This window comes from Cydia amplana, chromosome 21 (assembly GCF_948474715.1).
Source record: "Cydia amplana chromosome 21, ilCydAmpl1.1, whole genome shotgun sequence".
NCBI lineage: Eukaryota > Metazoa > Arthropoda > Insecta > Lepidoptera > Tortricidae > Cydia > Cydia amplana.
In genome coordinates, this window is record NC_086089.1 from 4,895,746 (window position 1) to 4,908,939 (window position 13,194).

At 40.7% G+C, this 13,194-nt stretch overlaps 1 protein-coding gene and 1 long non-coding RNA gene across 2 annotated transcripts in view; both read right to left on the bottom strand.

Moving 5' to 3' along the window:
- The window catches only part of LOC134657883 (uncharacterized), a 485,626-nt gene that overhangs the window by 71,917 nt on the left and 400,515 nt on the right, over positions 1-13,194 (bottom strand). The gene's annotated exons all lie outside the window — the stretch shown is intronic.
- LOC134657797 (ubiquitin carboxyl-terminal hydrolase 20) overlaps positions 1,754-13,194 on the bottom strand; it is a 45,466-nt gene continuing 34,025 nt past the window's right edge. Inside the window, exons 17-21 of the mRNA XM_063513350.1 lie at positions 12,896-13,009; positions 11,328-11,471; positions 6,878-7,004; positions 5,397-5,525; positions 1,754-2,632 (exon numbers count right to left, since the gene is read on the bottom strand). Coding sequence (XP_063369420.1) covers positions 2,036-2,632; positions 5,397-5,525; positions 6,878-7,004; positions 11,328-11,471; positions 12,896-13,009 — 1,111 coding nt within the window. The 3' untranslated portion in view covers positions 1,754-2,035. The remainder of the gene's footprint in view (positions 2,633-5,396; positions 5,526-6,877; positions 7,005-11,327; positions 11,472-12,895; positions 13,010-13,194) is intronic.

Sequence of the window (13,194 nt, forward strand, 5' to 3'; positions counted from 1 at the left end):
ATATTTAATTTAATTCCAATCACTATACTGACAGTAAAGGTACATTATTACTGATAGTGTCTGTACCGCATTTATATAGGTATTAAATCGTACACGGCGGGAAGAAGTTGATAACTCGCTGCAAAAAATTGAAGAAATTTGAACCTTATGCAATTTAATTTTAAGTTTAAATTTCTTCATTAAAATATCTCGAGTTATCAACTTCTTCCCGCCGTGTACCGTTATAATGAAACGAATGAGTGCAGCCAATAAATTTTGTAATATATTTTATTGCTGATCAATTCTTTAACAAATAACACATAGACTTAGAACCAGAAAACAAAATAAATACCTAATCCATGGTAAAACAGAAAGAAATGCAATCAGTAATTTTACTATGAACATGGATATATTATACAGGGTAACATTGTACAGATATACAGGTGTAAATATACAATTTCATTCAAGTATCTACATTCTAGACTTGAATTTGAACTAAATTAATAATTGTACTAAAAATACTACCAACCCCAGGGGGCTCAGAGGCCGCTTGGCCGCACGTGTGATCCGCCTTTTGTATTGATTAAATTAAGAAAATATCAGACCGCCAAGATTCATAAGTTGACAGTCATAAGGCCTCTACAGACCTTGCAACAAATCGTATGCGATTTTAGATAATTGCCCGGATAAGTAGGTGCAACGAATCCAATCGATAATGCCGCAATATACACGCAAATTGCAAGCAATTATAGGCAAGGTGTGTCATGTCAAGAGGCTCATACATATGTATTTTGGAACAATCTTATGTCATTATCAGGCGCGCAAAACATTTGGTTAAGGAAATTTTAACCATTTCTTTCGAGAAATCAATGTAAAAAATGTTACTTTATAAGAAATTTATAGTTATATTTTGTAGTGTATATTAAAATCGGAATGTACATTTTATTGCACATTGGGCGGGAGACAAAATATTTCCTTCATTTGCAAGGAATTAAAATCGAGGAACACGAATATATGTTTGAACCAGAACTCTAAAATTAGGGGCATAAGGATCTTTTTCGATTAACCTGACTATGGATAATCTAAATAAATTACATTACCATAATCACTTTTTTTAACAATTCAAGTTTCTAAAATCGGGATAAATAAATAAATAAACAACAATAGGTACCATAACAAACCTAAGTTTTATTCCTAACATAATTAAATTCAATCAACTTCATGCAAATAGTAGTACTAGAAAGTATTCATGTATACTTGCGAAATTACCAGGATTCAGCCTGGAATTTCTCAGTATTTTTTCTTTATATTAACTAAGCGGAACTTCAGTGTATACTCATAATAAATTAAGTTGGAAAAATATGCGTAAATTGTGATTTTTAGACAGTTATTAAAATAAATATATGATGTAATATCATTAACGAATAGGGAATATTACGCGAAATTCTACGTAGGGGGCGCCACTCCCATTATAAGTCACAATCTAAGGGTCTATCGCAAACGAGAGTCAAAATTTTGTTATCTAACCTCTCTATCACTCTTGCATATTCGAGCGATAAAGAGGCAGATAGCTGAGTTTAGATTTCGCGTTTCCCGGTAGGCCCTTTGTAAACAAACCGCCTTGATGTATCAATGTCATATTTGATTGTCTGTGAAAACTTGTCAAAAAACAGTTTAAGGTACAGTATGTATAAGTTACTCTATGGTATACTAAAGTCACTAGTGCTGCACTCTGGCGGCAAAACATTGCAGTTATACTCCCTATTTAGTTAGCGATATTAAAATGTGTCAATGTATTTATATACAATAGATGGATCACGCGAAGCGAGGAATAGTTTTTAGAAAAATATATCACGAGACCAGAGTAACACCCAAGTTTTAAATGCACATAGTTCTAACACCTTTCACCGGGAATGTTCAACGTCACACCGTCAGCGCCAGACAGAGACGGCGCATACATTCAAAGTCACCCTGCCCGCGTTAGACAGAGACCTCAGGTTAAATCTTTCGCGACCCGCCGCCTCAGCCTGTGAACGAACTGAAAAGCGAGAAAGAATCATTTCACCGTCCTCTTTCTTATTTTTCTCACTTTCCTGTTTTTCGAGGGTTTGCTTTTCAGCGATATACTATCGAGATTGGGGAGTTCGACCTCGGGTTTGTCGAAGTACACCGGGTTGTCATTCGCGTCGTGATCGGAGCTGTCGACGCCATTTTCTTTAACCGTCTCTTCGTCCGAGTCATAATTTCCGTTCTGCTCTAGTCTCTTGTACCTTCTGAAATCTTCATCCGAATCGATTCGGGCCACTTTGGAGTGTCTCAGATTTTGTAGCGACTGGTTTTTCTGTAATTCTCCGACTATGGTTTCTCTGATGTCGGTTTCCGAGGTAGCTTTGGCGCAGTAGTCCTTGTCGGACTCGGAGTGGTTCCTGCTGGCGCGGCGCGGCTGGTGCTGGGCCCCGGGGCGGGGCGGGGCCCGCAGGGGCAGCTCGGGGCGGGGCGGGGCCCGCAGGGGCAGCTCGGGGCGGGGCGGGGCCCGCAGGGGCAGCTCGGGGCCGCCGCCGTAGATGTCGGTGAAGAACCGCCACAGCTCCTCGCTCAGTTGCGCGTGGTCGGAGCCTTGCTTGAGGACGTGGGTCGTTACGCCGTCGATTTCCTGTAATTGTACAAATATTGAGTGAGAATAGTAAATTTTTTAGGGTTCCGTACCCAAAGGGTAAAAACGGGACCCTATTACTAAGACTCCGCTGTCCGTCCGTCCGTCTGTCACCGGGCTGTATCTCACGAACCGTGATAGCTAGACAGTTGAAATTTTCACAGATGATGTATTTCTGTTGCCGCTATAACAACAAATACTAAAAACAGAATAAAATAAAGATTTAAGTGGGGCTCCCATACAAGAAACGTGATTTTTGACCGAAGTTAAGCAACGTCGGGCGGGGTCAGTACTTGGATGGGTGACCGTTTTTTTGCTTGTTTTGCTCTATTTTTTGTTGATGATGCGGAACCCTCCGTGCGCGAGTCCGACTCGCACTTGGCCGGTTTTTTATTCTTTTCACACGTTGCTATAGCTTAAACATGAATAGTCGACGTATTCTACATTTTGCCACGCTCCTCTTTGGTGTCTGTAACAGTAAAAGGCCGGTGTACTTATTTGAGAAATTGACCATCTATCAACATATCAGACGTGCTGCATTCCGTGACAGCTTTCGTTATGCTGCCACGAAGTGCTGGAATGATATTCCGCCACCAATCCGACAGAGCAGTACCATTGGTTCCTTTAAATCCAAACTAAAAGCGTACCTAATGGACCAACAGAGTTTTACTGCCTGAACCCATATATTTAAAAAATATAGATTATTGCCTATATTGTACTTTAGTTACTCACCAGTTAGGTTATGTATATTTATATATAATATAATTTTGATATATATAATAAATAGATTAGAAATAGATTGCTTCCAAAATTCGATGTCTAGTCTAAAAACCATAGTTAAACGTAAGTTGTTTTAGTACCTAAGTATTGATAGCAGTTTTTTTTTCTATCTGATATGTCTATATGCAGTAGTTATAATTGTACTTACACAGTTAACATAATTTATAATTTATGAACCTCCAGGTCTTTTTTATTGTACCTTTTGTTGCAGTACATCTTTTGTATTGTATTTTTGATATGTTTATGTGACTGTTTGGTTTTCTAAAAAATATATATATATATATATTTATTTATAATAGTATTCAATATTATTTGTTCCCGTCGTCCACAACATGTCCTGCACTGCATGCTGTCCCGCACACTCCGCTGGCTCCAGTGTTGGCCGAAAGTTAATGCGAATTGAAAATGTTGGCCATTAACCATTATAAATTGAACCTTAAACCGTATCGGACGATTATAGTTTACGATTCAATTTATAATGGAAAATGGCCAGCATTTTCAATTTGCATTAACTTTCGGCCAACAACACTGCTCCACAGTAAACCAGCGCCGTTGGCCACGCTAGTCGTGCCAGCTGCATTGCTGAGTGGAGACCATTTCGGCCTCACATCTCTATATCCACTGATTTGTTTATCTTCGCCTTGTATTTGCAATATGTGTTTCGTTTGTATTGATGTGTTGTCTGAATAAATGATTTCTATTCTATTCTATGGTTCCGGTCTCCCGAGTAGCTTTTAAAATTCTAGGTTTTTCGTATTTAAATGATCCAAACTTGCATTTTATGGTAGTTATAGGACCTTTCCATGATGGGACATCTCCTGATCGTGTTAGTAGAACATGGTAGGCAGTTCTTCTAACGATCGATGCTACTATTGTCTCTTCGCCGATGGGACAGAATGACAACGAGAAATAGTTGATTGACCCTTATAATAATAGGCGATTGATACCTGGCTGGTGACGATGCCCGAGTTGTCGACAGGGGGCGGTGGTTGCCGACTCCTGGTTTCCATGAAGGCCTGCCATTGGCGGAACCAGTGTAACTGAGCGTACATTCACCTTCCGTAATGTTACTCTCCGCAGGCCGCAAAAATATCTGACACGATCTTATTTGTAGAACCATAAGAGCATGTCACATATTTTTAAGGCCTTCGAAGAGTAAAGGGTCGTACTGATTAACAGTCCATCGGACGGTATCGGCCTGTCGGTTGTTCGGAACTGTCAACTTTCTGTTCTAACTGACAGGCCGATACCGTCCGGCGGACTGTTAATCAGTGGGCCCCTTTACATATTGTTGCAGGTGACTGTATTAGCGATGTATATGTGGGTGAGTGTATCTGGCTGGTGACGATGCCCGAGTTGTCGACAGGGGGCGGCGGTTGCCGACTCCTGGTTTGCACGAAGGCCTGTCATTGGCGGAACACTGGTAAGTGAACGTACATTCACCTTCCATAATATGTTACACTCCGCAGGAAAAATATCTGACACGATCTTATTTGTAGAGCCATAAGAGCGTGTCACATATTTTAAAGGCCTTCGAAGAGTAAAGGGGCGTACTGATTAACAGTCCGTCGGACGGTATCGGCCTGTCGGTTGTTCGGAACTGTCAACTTTTTGTTCTAATACCGCCGATGCAGGTGACTGTATTAGCGATGGTATATGTGTGCGAGTGTACCTGGCTGCTAATGCTAATGCTAATATCGCCGCTATACTTACTCAACCTCGTATCTGCAACACTCATTTGATGACAAAAACACCCGTATTCCGAATGAAAGAAAAGCGACATTTCCATCAAATGATTGTTGCAGATATGAGGTTGAGTAAGTATAGCGACGATATGTTACTCTCCGCAGGCCGCAAAAATATCTAACACGATCTTATTTGTAGAGCCATAAGAGCGTGTCACATATTGCGGCCTTCGAAGAGTAACATATTGCAGGTGACTGTATTAACTTGGTATTAATGATGTATATGTGTGCGAGTGTACCTGGCTGGTGACGATGCCCGAGTTGTCGACAGGGGGCGGTGGTTGCTGGGTGCGGGTGCGCACGAAGGCCTGCCATTGGCGGAACCAGTGCATGCTGATGGCGTAGATCGCGCGCGGGCGCTCTTGCTCCTGTCGAAGGAAAACGTGATAGTCGATTTAGACTAGAGATGCAACGGATAGTTGTTTGGCCGGATATCCGGCCTGGACACTGGCCGAATATCCGGTATCCGGCCGCCGGATATTCGGCCGGCGGAACTATACCTATATTTTGAGTTTTGCAGGTACGCGTCGTGCAGGTTTCGACCTGTTACGTAGTGAACGTTCGCGCGGACACATTTCTAGGATCGTAACGAGTTTTATCATGTCATTACGTAGTAAGTTCGTTTATAGTTACAAGTGCGCGCGCGTATTTTTGTGTAAACAAATAAGTGTATTGTGTGACATTGGTTACGTATTCATTTCTATCTACTGTGTCGTTAGCATTATGACCGTGCTTGTTTTTTAGATTCCATGTTTTACCCCAAAATGTGTTAATTTTACTAGTAGGGCACTATCCGGTATCCGGCCGGATACTTAAATAACAGCCGGATAGGCAGGATACCGGATAGTAACCGGTACATCTCGAATTTAGACTCTCGCGCGAGCCACGAGACGAACCGCGAGCCGCGCCACGAGACGCGAGTCCACCGCTTACACTCGCGTTCGGCTTGTCATTCGGTTATAAACCTTATGCCGTGCCGTTAGTGTTTAAATTTTATTAGCTCGACGAGCTTGCGAGCCACGAGACGAGCCGCGAGCCCACCGCTTACACTCGCGTCTCGTGGCTCGGCTCGCGGCTCGTCTCGTGGCTCGCGCGAGAGTCTAAACCGCTTTTTACATTTGAACACCTTGTACCAAGTGGCGCAGGAATAGTGTTACTGCAATGTTTTGCCGCCGGAGTGCAGCACTAGCACCCATCGTAAACCATAGAGTAACTTGTACATACTGTGCTTTAAACTGTTTTTGACAAGTTTTCACAGACAATCAAAATATGACATTGATACATCAAGGCAGCAGCAGGTTGCAGGCGTCCATAGGCTACGGTGACTGCTTACCATCAGGCGGCCCGTATGCTTGTTTGCCACCGATGTGGTATAAAAAAAAGGCGGTTTGTTTACAAAGGGCCTACCGGGAAACGCGAATCTACCTCTTTATCGAATATGGAAGATTGATAGAGAGGTTAGATAACAAAATTTCGACTCTCTCGTTTGCGGTAGACCCTTAGATTGTGAGTAATTGTGGTAGTGGCGCCCCCTACGCAGACTTTCGCGTAATATTCCCAATTGCGAGAAATCGTAGGGGAGCTCTGCTGAAAGATACCGAATCTCGACCGCCGAAAAACATTATAGGTTTAAAGGAGCTGGTATAGTTCATTGAATCGTTGCTAAAATTAAGCGTATCCATGTAGACCTTATTGCAACGAGATAAGAGCCAAGTTGTACCTGGAAGATGGCGTGCAAGTCGTAGAAGGCCTTGAGCTCTCTGGCTCGGCGCGTGCGCAGTCGCTGCGCTGCGCGCGCGCACACCGCGCATTCATGAACGTGCGAGCAAGCCGGCCCGCCACCGAATCTGCCGGATAACAATATTATAGATTAGATTAGATTAGATATATTTATTTCTTAAAGAAAAAGACACAGTATTTTACACAACAGGATAAAACAAAGGCTTTCATTAAAATATCGTCAATTTAACATTAAAAACAGAAAGAAAATTTTTTTTAAAGAATATAAAATTTACAAATAAAACAATGTCATAATAAAAAGAAATGTTAATGTATATAATAATAATATTAATGGAAATGTCAAAATTCATATTACCATAGATAGGTTTAGGGGGGGGACACTAGGAATGTAGTTAACGTCAGTAAAGATGCAGGCGATTTCTATATTTTGCCCCCGACAACATACTATTGCGTAAAGTTGCACTATAAAATTCATATAATTTTAGTGGCATTAATATTAAAATTAAAATAAGTACGAATTAATATTTTTAATTATTATAATTTTCAATTAATTTTGCGAAAAAATAAGAATTTTGTTAAAATGTGATTTAATTATGCTGTTTGTTTATGCTGGCAACACTTGCATAACCGCCAAGACCATAGAGGTACAATCGATGAAATGGGCGAGGAGCCAGTTGACCGAACGAGATGCACTTATAGAACTTTTAGTATGGAGTAGCAGAGAAAGCGCTTTTGAAATAACCCGACCAAATTACGTAGGTTATGTTTGGTAGGTTGTCAGGAACGTCAAAAAGTGTTTTTAATTTGGTCGCATTACGTATGTTCTGTCCCTCACGGGCGCACGCGTATAGCTCATCTAAGTATATAATACTAGGTATATGGCCAAGACATGCAATTTTTTAGCTGTCACTGGAAGAGCGTAAATTAAAAATATTTTAGTGATGGTTGAGCCATTTTCTTCGTTATGGTTTGGTTATGGTGCTGGAGGAAATTAGATTATAGCCCGAATGAAAACACATGCCTGCCCTGCCCTGCCATGCCCTGTTGTGAAAACCTCCAGAAAGTGCGTTGAGTTCTGTGTTATTTTGTGCAAAATGGACGCTATTTTAGAGTAAATTTATTTCGTGGTAGGTATCTAATAAGTACCTACTTTTGATAAGGCACGCCACTATCGATAAATCTGCTACAATGCCTAGACTATGTGCTTGTATTGTGCGTAGTAAATGATTCAAATTTTCTTATTAACATGTATTTTCTTGTGTGTGAATGCTTTTTCACCACACTCGCTTTCTTTTCTATTGTTTACCTAAAATTGTACTTTCCTAGCGATAATGTGATGTAAAACATGTATGCAATAAACATATTGAATTTAATATTCTGTTTTTTTCTTTATTCCATTATTGATAACATTAACCTTTTCCACATAATGTTAGGTCTACTTGGGCGGTTTACAAGTACATTTTTGTTTCATTTCTTGTAAACAATTAAAGGTTTTTGTTACAAGAAACCAAACAAAAAATGGACTTGTAAACCGCCCAAGTAGACCTAATATTATGTGGAACGAAAGTACACGTATGGATGCATATGTAGTTGTGCACGCACACAAACATACTTAGTTTCGGCGGAGAATCAGAGATGGCTCTTTCACATGAGTTTCCATAAAATGCTTCAAGAGGGCTCTCTTTACCTATATACTTACTTTACTCTTTGGATAGGTTATACTCATACTTGAGGAACACAAAAAATACTTCCATATTTATTTCTGTGCCTACGAAGAAATCTGTTATTTTTGATAATTTTTAGGGTTCCGTACCCAAAGGGTAAAAACGGGACCCTATTACTAAGACTCCGCTGTCCGTCCGTCTGTCTGTCAGCAGGCTGTATCTCCCGAACCGTGATAGCTAGACAGTTGAAATTTTCACAGATGATGTATTTCTGTTGCCGCTATAACAACAGAATAAAATAAAGATTTAAGTGGGGCTCCCATACAACAAACGTGATTTTTGACCGAAGTTAAGCAGCGTCGGGCGGGGTCAGTACTTGGATGGGTGACCGGTTTTTGCTTTTTTTTTGCTTGTTTTGCTTTTTGTTGATGGTGCGGAACCCTCCGTGCGCGAGTCCGACTCGCACTTGGCCGGTTTTCTCATTCCATCCATCTTTGTCACACTCGTTGTTAAACATAAGGTCGTCTCTTTCTCTTTCGGTGTGCGGGAGCTCGTTAGCACGTGCACATTTCTCGCTTGTCCAGCCGCGACTGAAGGCAACTTGTCCAATTTGTCACAAGGTAAGCGCTTCAATTTTGGAACGCCTATAACCTATCTTGAGTTATAAATCATTGCCGGATAATAGTTATTTGTACAACAAGAGATCAAAGTTTGATATTTCTTCGAGTGCTTATTTTGAGTCCCGTGCAAGCGAAAGATTCTATACTATTCTATTCTATATTCGCTACGCTCGTGAATCTAATTTAGAATCTTGAGCGTAGTAAGGGACTCAAAAGCGCACGAGATGTAAATAACTTTGATCTCGTGTAGTTCACAAAACTTTTCACCTCAGCAGTGAGAACATATTAGAGAACCCGAAAAATGTATTCCTTCTTCATCACTTACCTCTATTCACTCATGTTTTCTTAAGATATACCAACAATTAAGTTTTCACCTCAGCAGCTCGAACAAGGGTACTTTGCTACTTAAAAATGCGATTTTGCTCACTGTTTTTAAGTACCAAAGTACCCTTGTTCGAGCTGCTAAGGTGAAAAGGAAATTATAGTATTTTGTTTTAGCCAAAGGAGTTATTATCCCCTGGAGGTCCAGTGGTCTAAAATTGCTCGGCAAATAAGGTTGAGGTTCTAAATTTTGAATTAAATTAGAATTTGCATTTCGGACGCGATAACGCGTCCTAGGGACTCAAGGCTTTATTATTGAACTAGCGACCCGCCCCGGCTTCGCACGGGTTAACAAATTATACATAAACCTTCCTCTTGAACTCCATTCTATCTATTAAAAAAAACGCATCTAAATTCGTTGCGTAGTTTTAAAGATCTAAGCATACATACAGACAGACAGACAGGGAAGCGACTTTGTTTTATACTATGTAGTGAAGAAACTAAAACCGAACAATGTAGGTATTGTGTATTTTCATACCATAAAACCATTTTAGGCTCTACTGAAAACATGGCCCGATGCGATGTGCAGTACAAGCCCAACCTCACGGTTCGGTTTGTGCAGCTACGCGGCCGCAAATCTTTACAAATTTTGTGCAAATGGGCACTAATTCTTCAAGTAGGCCATTGCCATATTCCCACTAATTACCACCAAGTTGTTACCAGTGGTAACTACTGGGAATTTTTTTCCCACCTTTTACCACTGGTAACTACTGGGAAAAATTATTCCCAGTAGTTACCACCAAGTCGGTTTAGTGGTAACTACTGGGAACTTTTATTCCCAGTAGTTACCACCAAAATTTTGTTAGAGTTAAAACCTAATAAAAACAGTATAAAATAGTATAGTATAAATATAGAGTGATTTAATATACAATTATAAGTCGATTAGTGTTTTAGTAAACTGCCTTAAACGTGACCAAGAATATTGAAACAGTTTAACCGGTACTAGTACAAAAACTACAAACTATGTAAGATAAATTTAATAATCCATTTAGATTATTTTTCAAGTGATTTTATTAGGTAATTCAAAATCACTACCTAATAAAATAAAATAGTGATTCACTATATATTTATACTATACTATTTTTATACTGTTTTTATTAGTATTTAATTCTAACAAAATTTTGGTGGTAACCACTGGGAATAAAAATTTCCAGTAGTTACCACTAAACCGAGTTGGTGGTAACTACTGGGAATAATTTTTCCCAGTAGTTACCAGTGGTAAAAGGTGGGAAAAAAATTCCCAGTAGTTACCACTGGTAACAACTTGGTGGTAACTAGTGGGAATAACCCCCTTTCGGCGGTGGCCCGTCGTGTGGGTGGTACCAGGCCGGATATCCGGTATCCGGCCGCCGGATATTTGGCCAGCGGAACTATACCTATATTTTGAGTTTTGCGTACGCGTCGTGCAGGCTTCGACCTGTTTCGTAGTGAACGTTCGCGCGGACACATTTCTAGGATCGTAACGAGTTTTATCATATCATTACGTAGTAAGTTCGTTTATAGTTACAAGTGCGTACGCGTATTTTTGTGTAAACAAATAAGTGTATTGTGTGACATTGGTTACGTATTCATTTCTGTCTACTGTGTCGTTAGCATTATGACCGTGACTGTTTTTCTAGATTCCATTTTATACCCCAAAATGTGTTAATTTTACTATCCGGTATCCGGCCGGATAGTAAGTCACTATCCGGTATCCGGCCGGATACTAAAGTAACGGCCGGATACCGGATAGTAACCGGATATCCGGTGCATCTCTAGTACTGACTTGTCGTGCAGGAACTCCCAGAGCGGCTGCGGCACGCGCGCGGCGAGGCGCGGCAGGTGCGCGGCGCGGTCGGGCCGCAGCCCGCCGTGCGCGCACACGAAATCGCCGTTGTCTATGGGGCCAGGCTCCGCCCAACTGTTGAATCTGCACAACATACACACACGATGCCTATTAGGTTATCTGTCATATCCGTAGGCCAGATGGCGCTGGCAGCCGCCGCAAGTGGATGCGTTCCGTCCTACGAGGCCGTGCGGTACAGCTGCGTTCGTGGCCCGCCAACGGACTCGCCGGAAGACCAGGGGCCCATTTCTCGAATGGTATTAGACTAATATTATTAGTGTGTTGTCATGGAAACCCCTATTAATTGACAGTTTGTGGACTAATAATATTAGTCTAATACCGTTCGAGAAATGGGCCCCAGGGGCCCATGTCGCGAACGGTATTAGACTAATATTATTTATTAGTTCACGAACTGTCAAATCGTATGGGTTGTCATGACAACACACTAATAATATTAGACTAATATCGTTTGAGAAATGGGCCCCAGCACTGACTCTCGGGTCAGCATTATGCTGAGGCGAGCCCATTTCGTCAAACAATATGTAATTATGTATGTTTTTTATATCTTATAATGTTACTTTTGTATATACCTACACTAAGTTTATCACGAAATAAATGATTTGATTTGATACGATTACACGTGTACTAGGGAACCAGGAATACTAGGGGCGTTATCACGCTGACTATTTGCAGGCGAGTTGAAAGCAAAGTGAACAGCACACATAGAGTACGGAATGACGGCGCTTCGCCGCAGTTGCTATAACACAACTAATAGATGGCGATGTACACTTGTACAGTGGTATACGTTTTGTTGTAACTAAATTCGAAAGTGTTTAACTGCCTCTGTAGTTATGCTAAGTCATAGAGAAATATAGTAAGACAAGAGTGCTCACTCCATACATCAGTTTTGGTACCAAAAAGACTATTAATTTCAGTGTCTACATCTAGCATCGAGTAGCGGAACTATCAGTAATGCTACTTGACAATAGATGTTGCAGTACTGATAGTTCCGCTACTCGATGCTAGATGTAGACACTGAAATTAATAGTCTTTTTGGTACTAAAACTGATGTATGAAGTGAGCAATCTATGTATTTTTTTTCTCTATGGCTAAGTATACTCTCGAAATTTCATAGATATCATGGGTAACAAATTAAAGATCGTGACTGTACCTATGAAAAATCACTTTGTTGTTGTACGACGGCTGTTTTGTATATTGATTCCTAAAAACGGTTGGTTTAGCAAACATTACAGCTAAACTCGAAAAATACCTATATCATTAACATGTTCGCGATTAAATGTACCAATTATACAAGACAATAACTTAACTCATAAAATTTTGTATCGAGTATAATAAAACAAAACATCACACTTTTTTTTAATGATATAGGAGGCAAACGATCAGACGAATCACCTGATGGTAAGCGATTACCGCCGCTCATGGACACCCGCAACACCAGAAGGGTTGTTAGTGCGTTGCCGGCCTTTAAGATGGGAGTACGCTCTTACTTGTTGATCCACTGCTTCGAGATATAGAACTTGATGTCGTTCGTCTCCACCGTCGTCGACTCCAATATCTCGGCCGCTTTCTGCCGCAGCACTGTCATTTGGGGATTCACTTTCCTGTAAAAATGTCACATTTATTATGTGTACTTAAGTTAATAATATCTGGGAGACCGAGCTTTACTCGGAAAACATAAAAACTCAAAAATGAGATATAAGACCTAGCTAGATCGATTTTACGGCCCCGAAAACCCCCATATACCAAATTTCATAGAAATCGTTAGAGCCGTTTCCAAGATCACCGA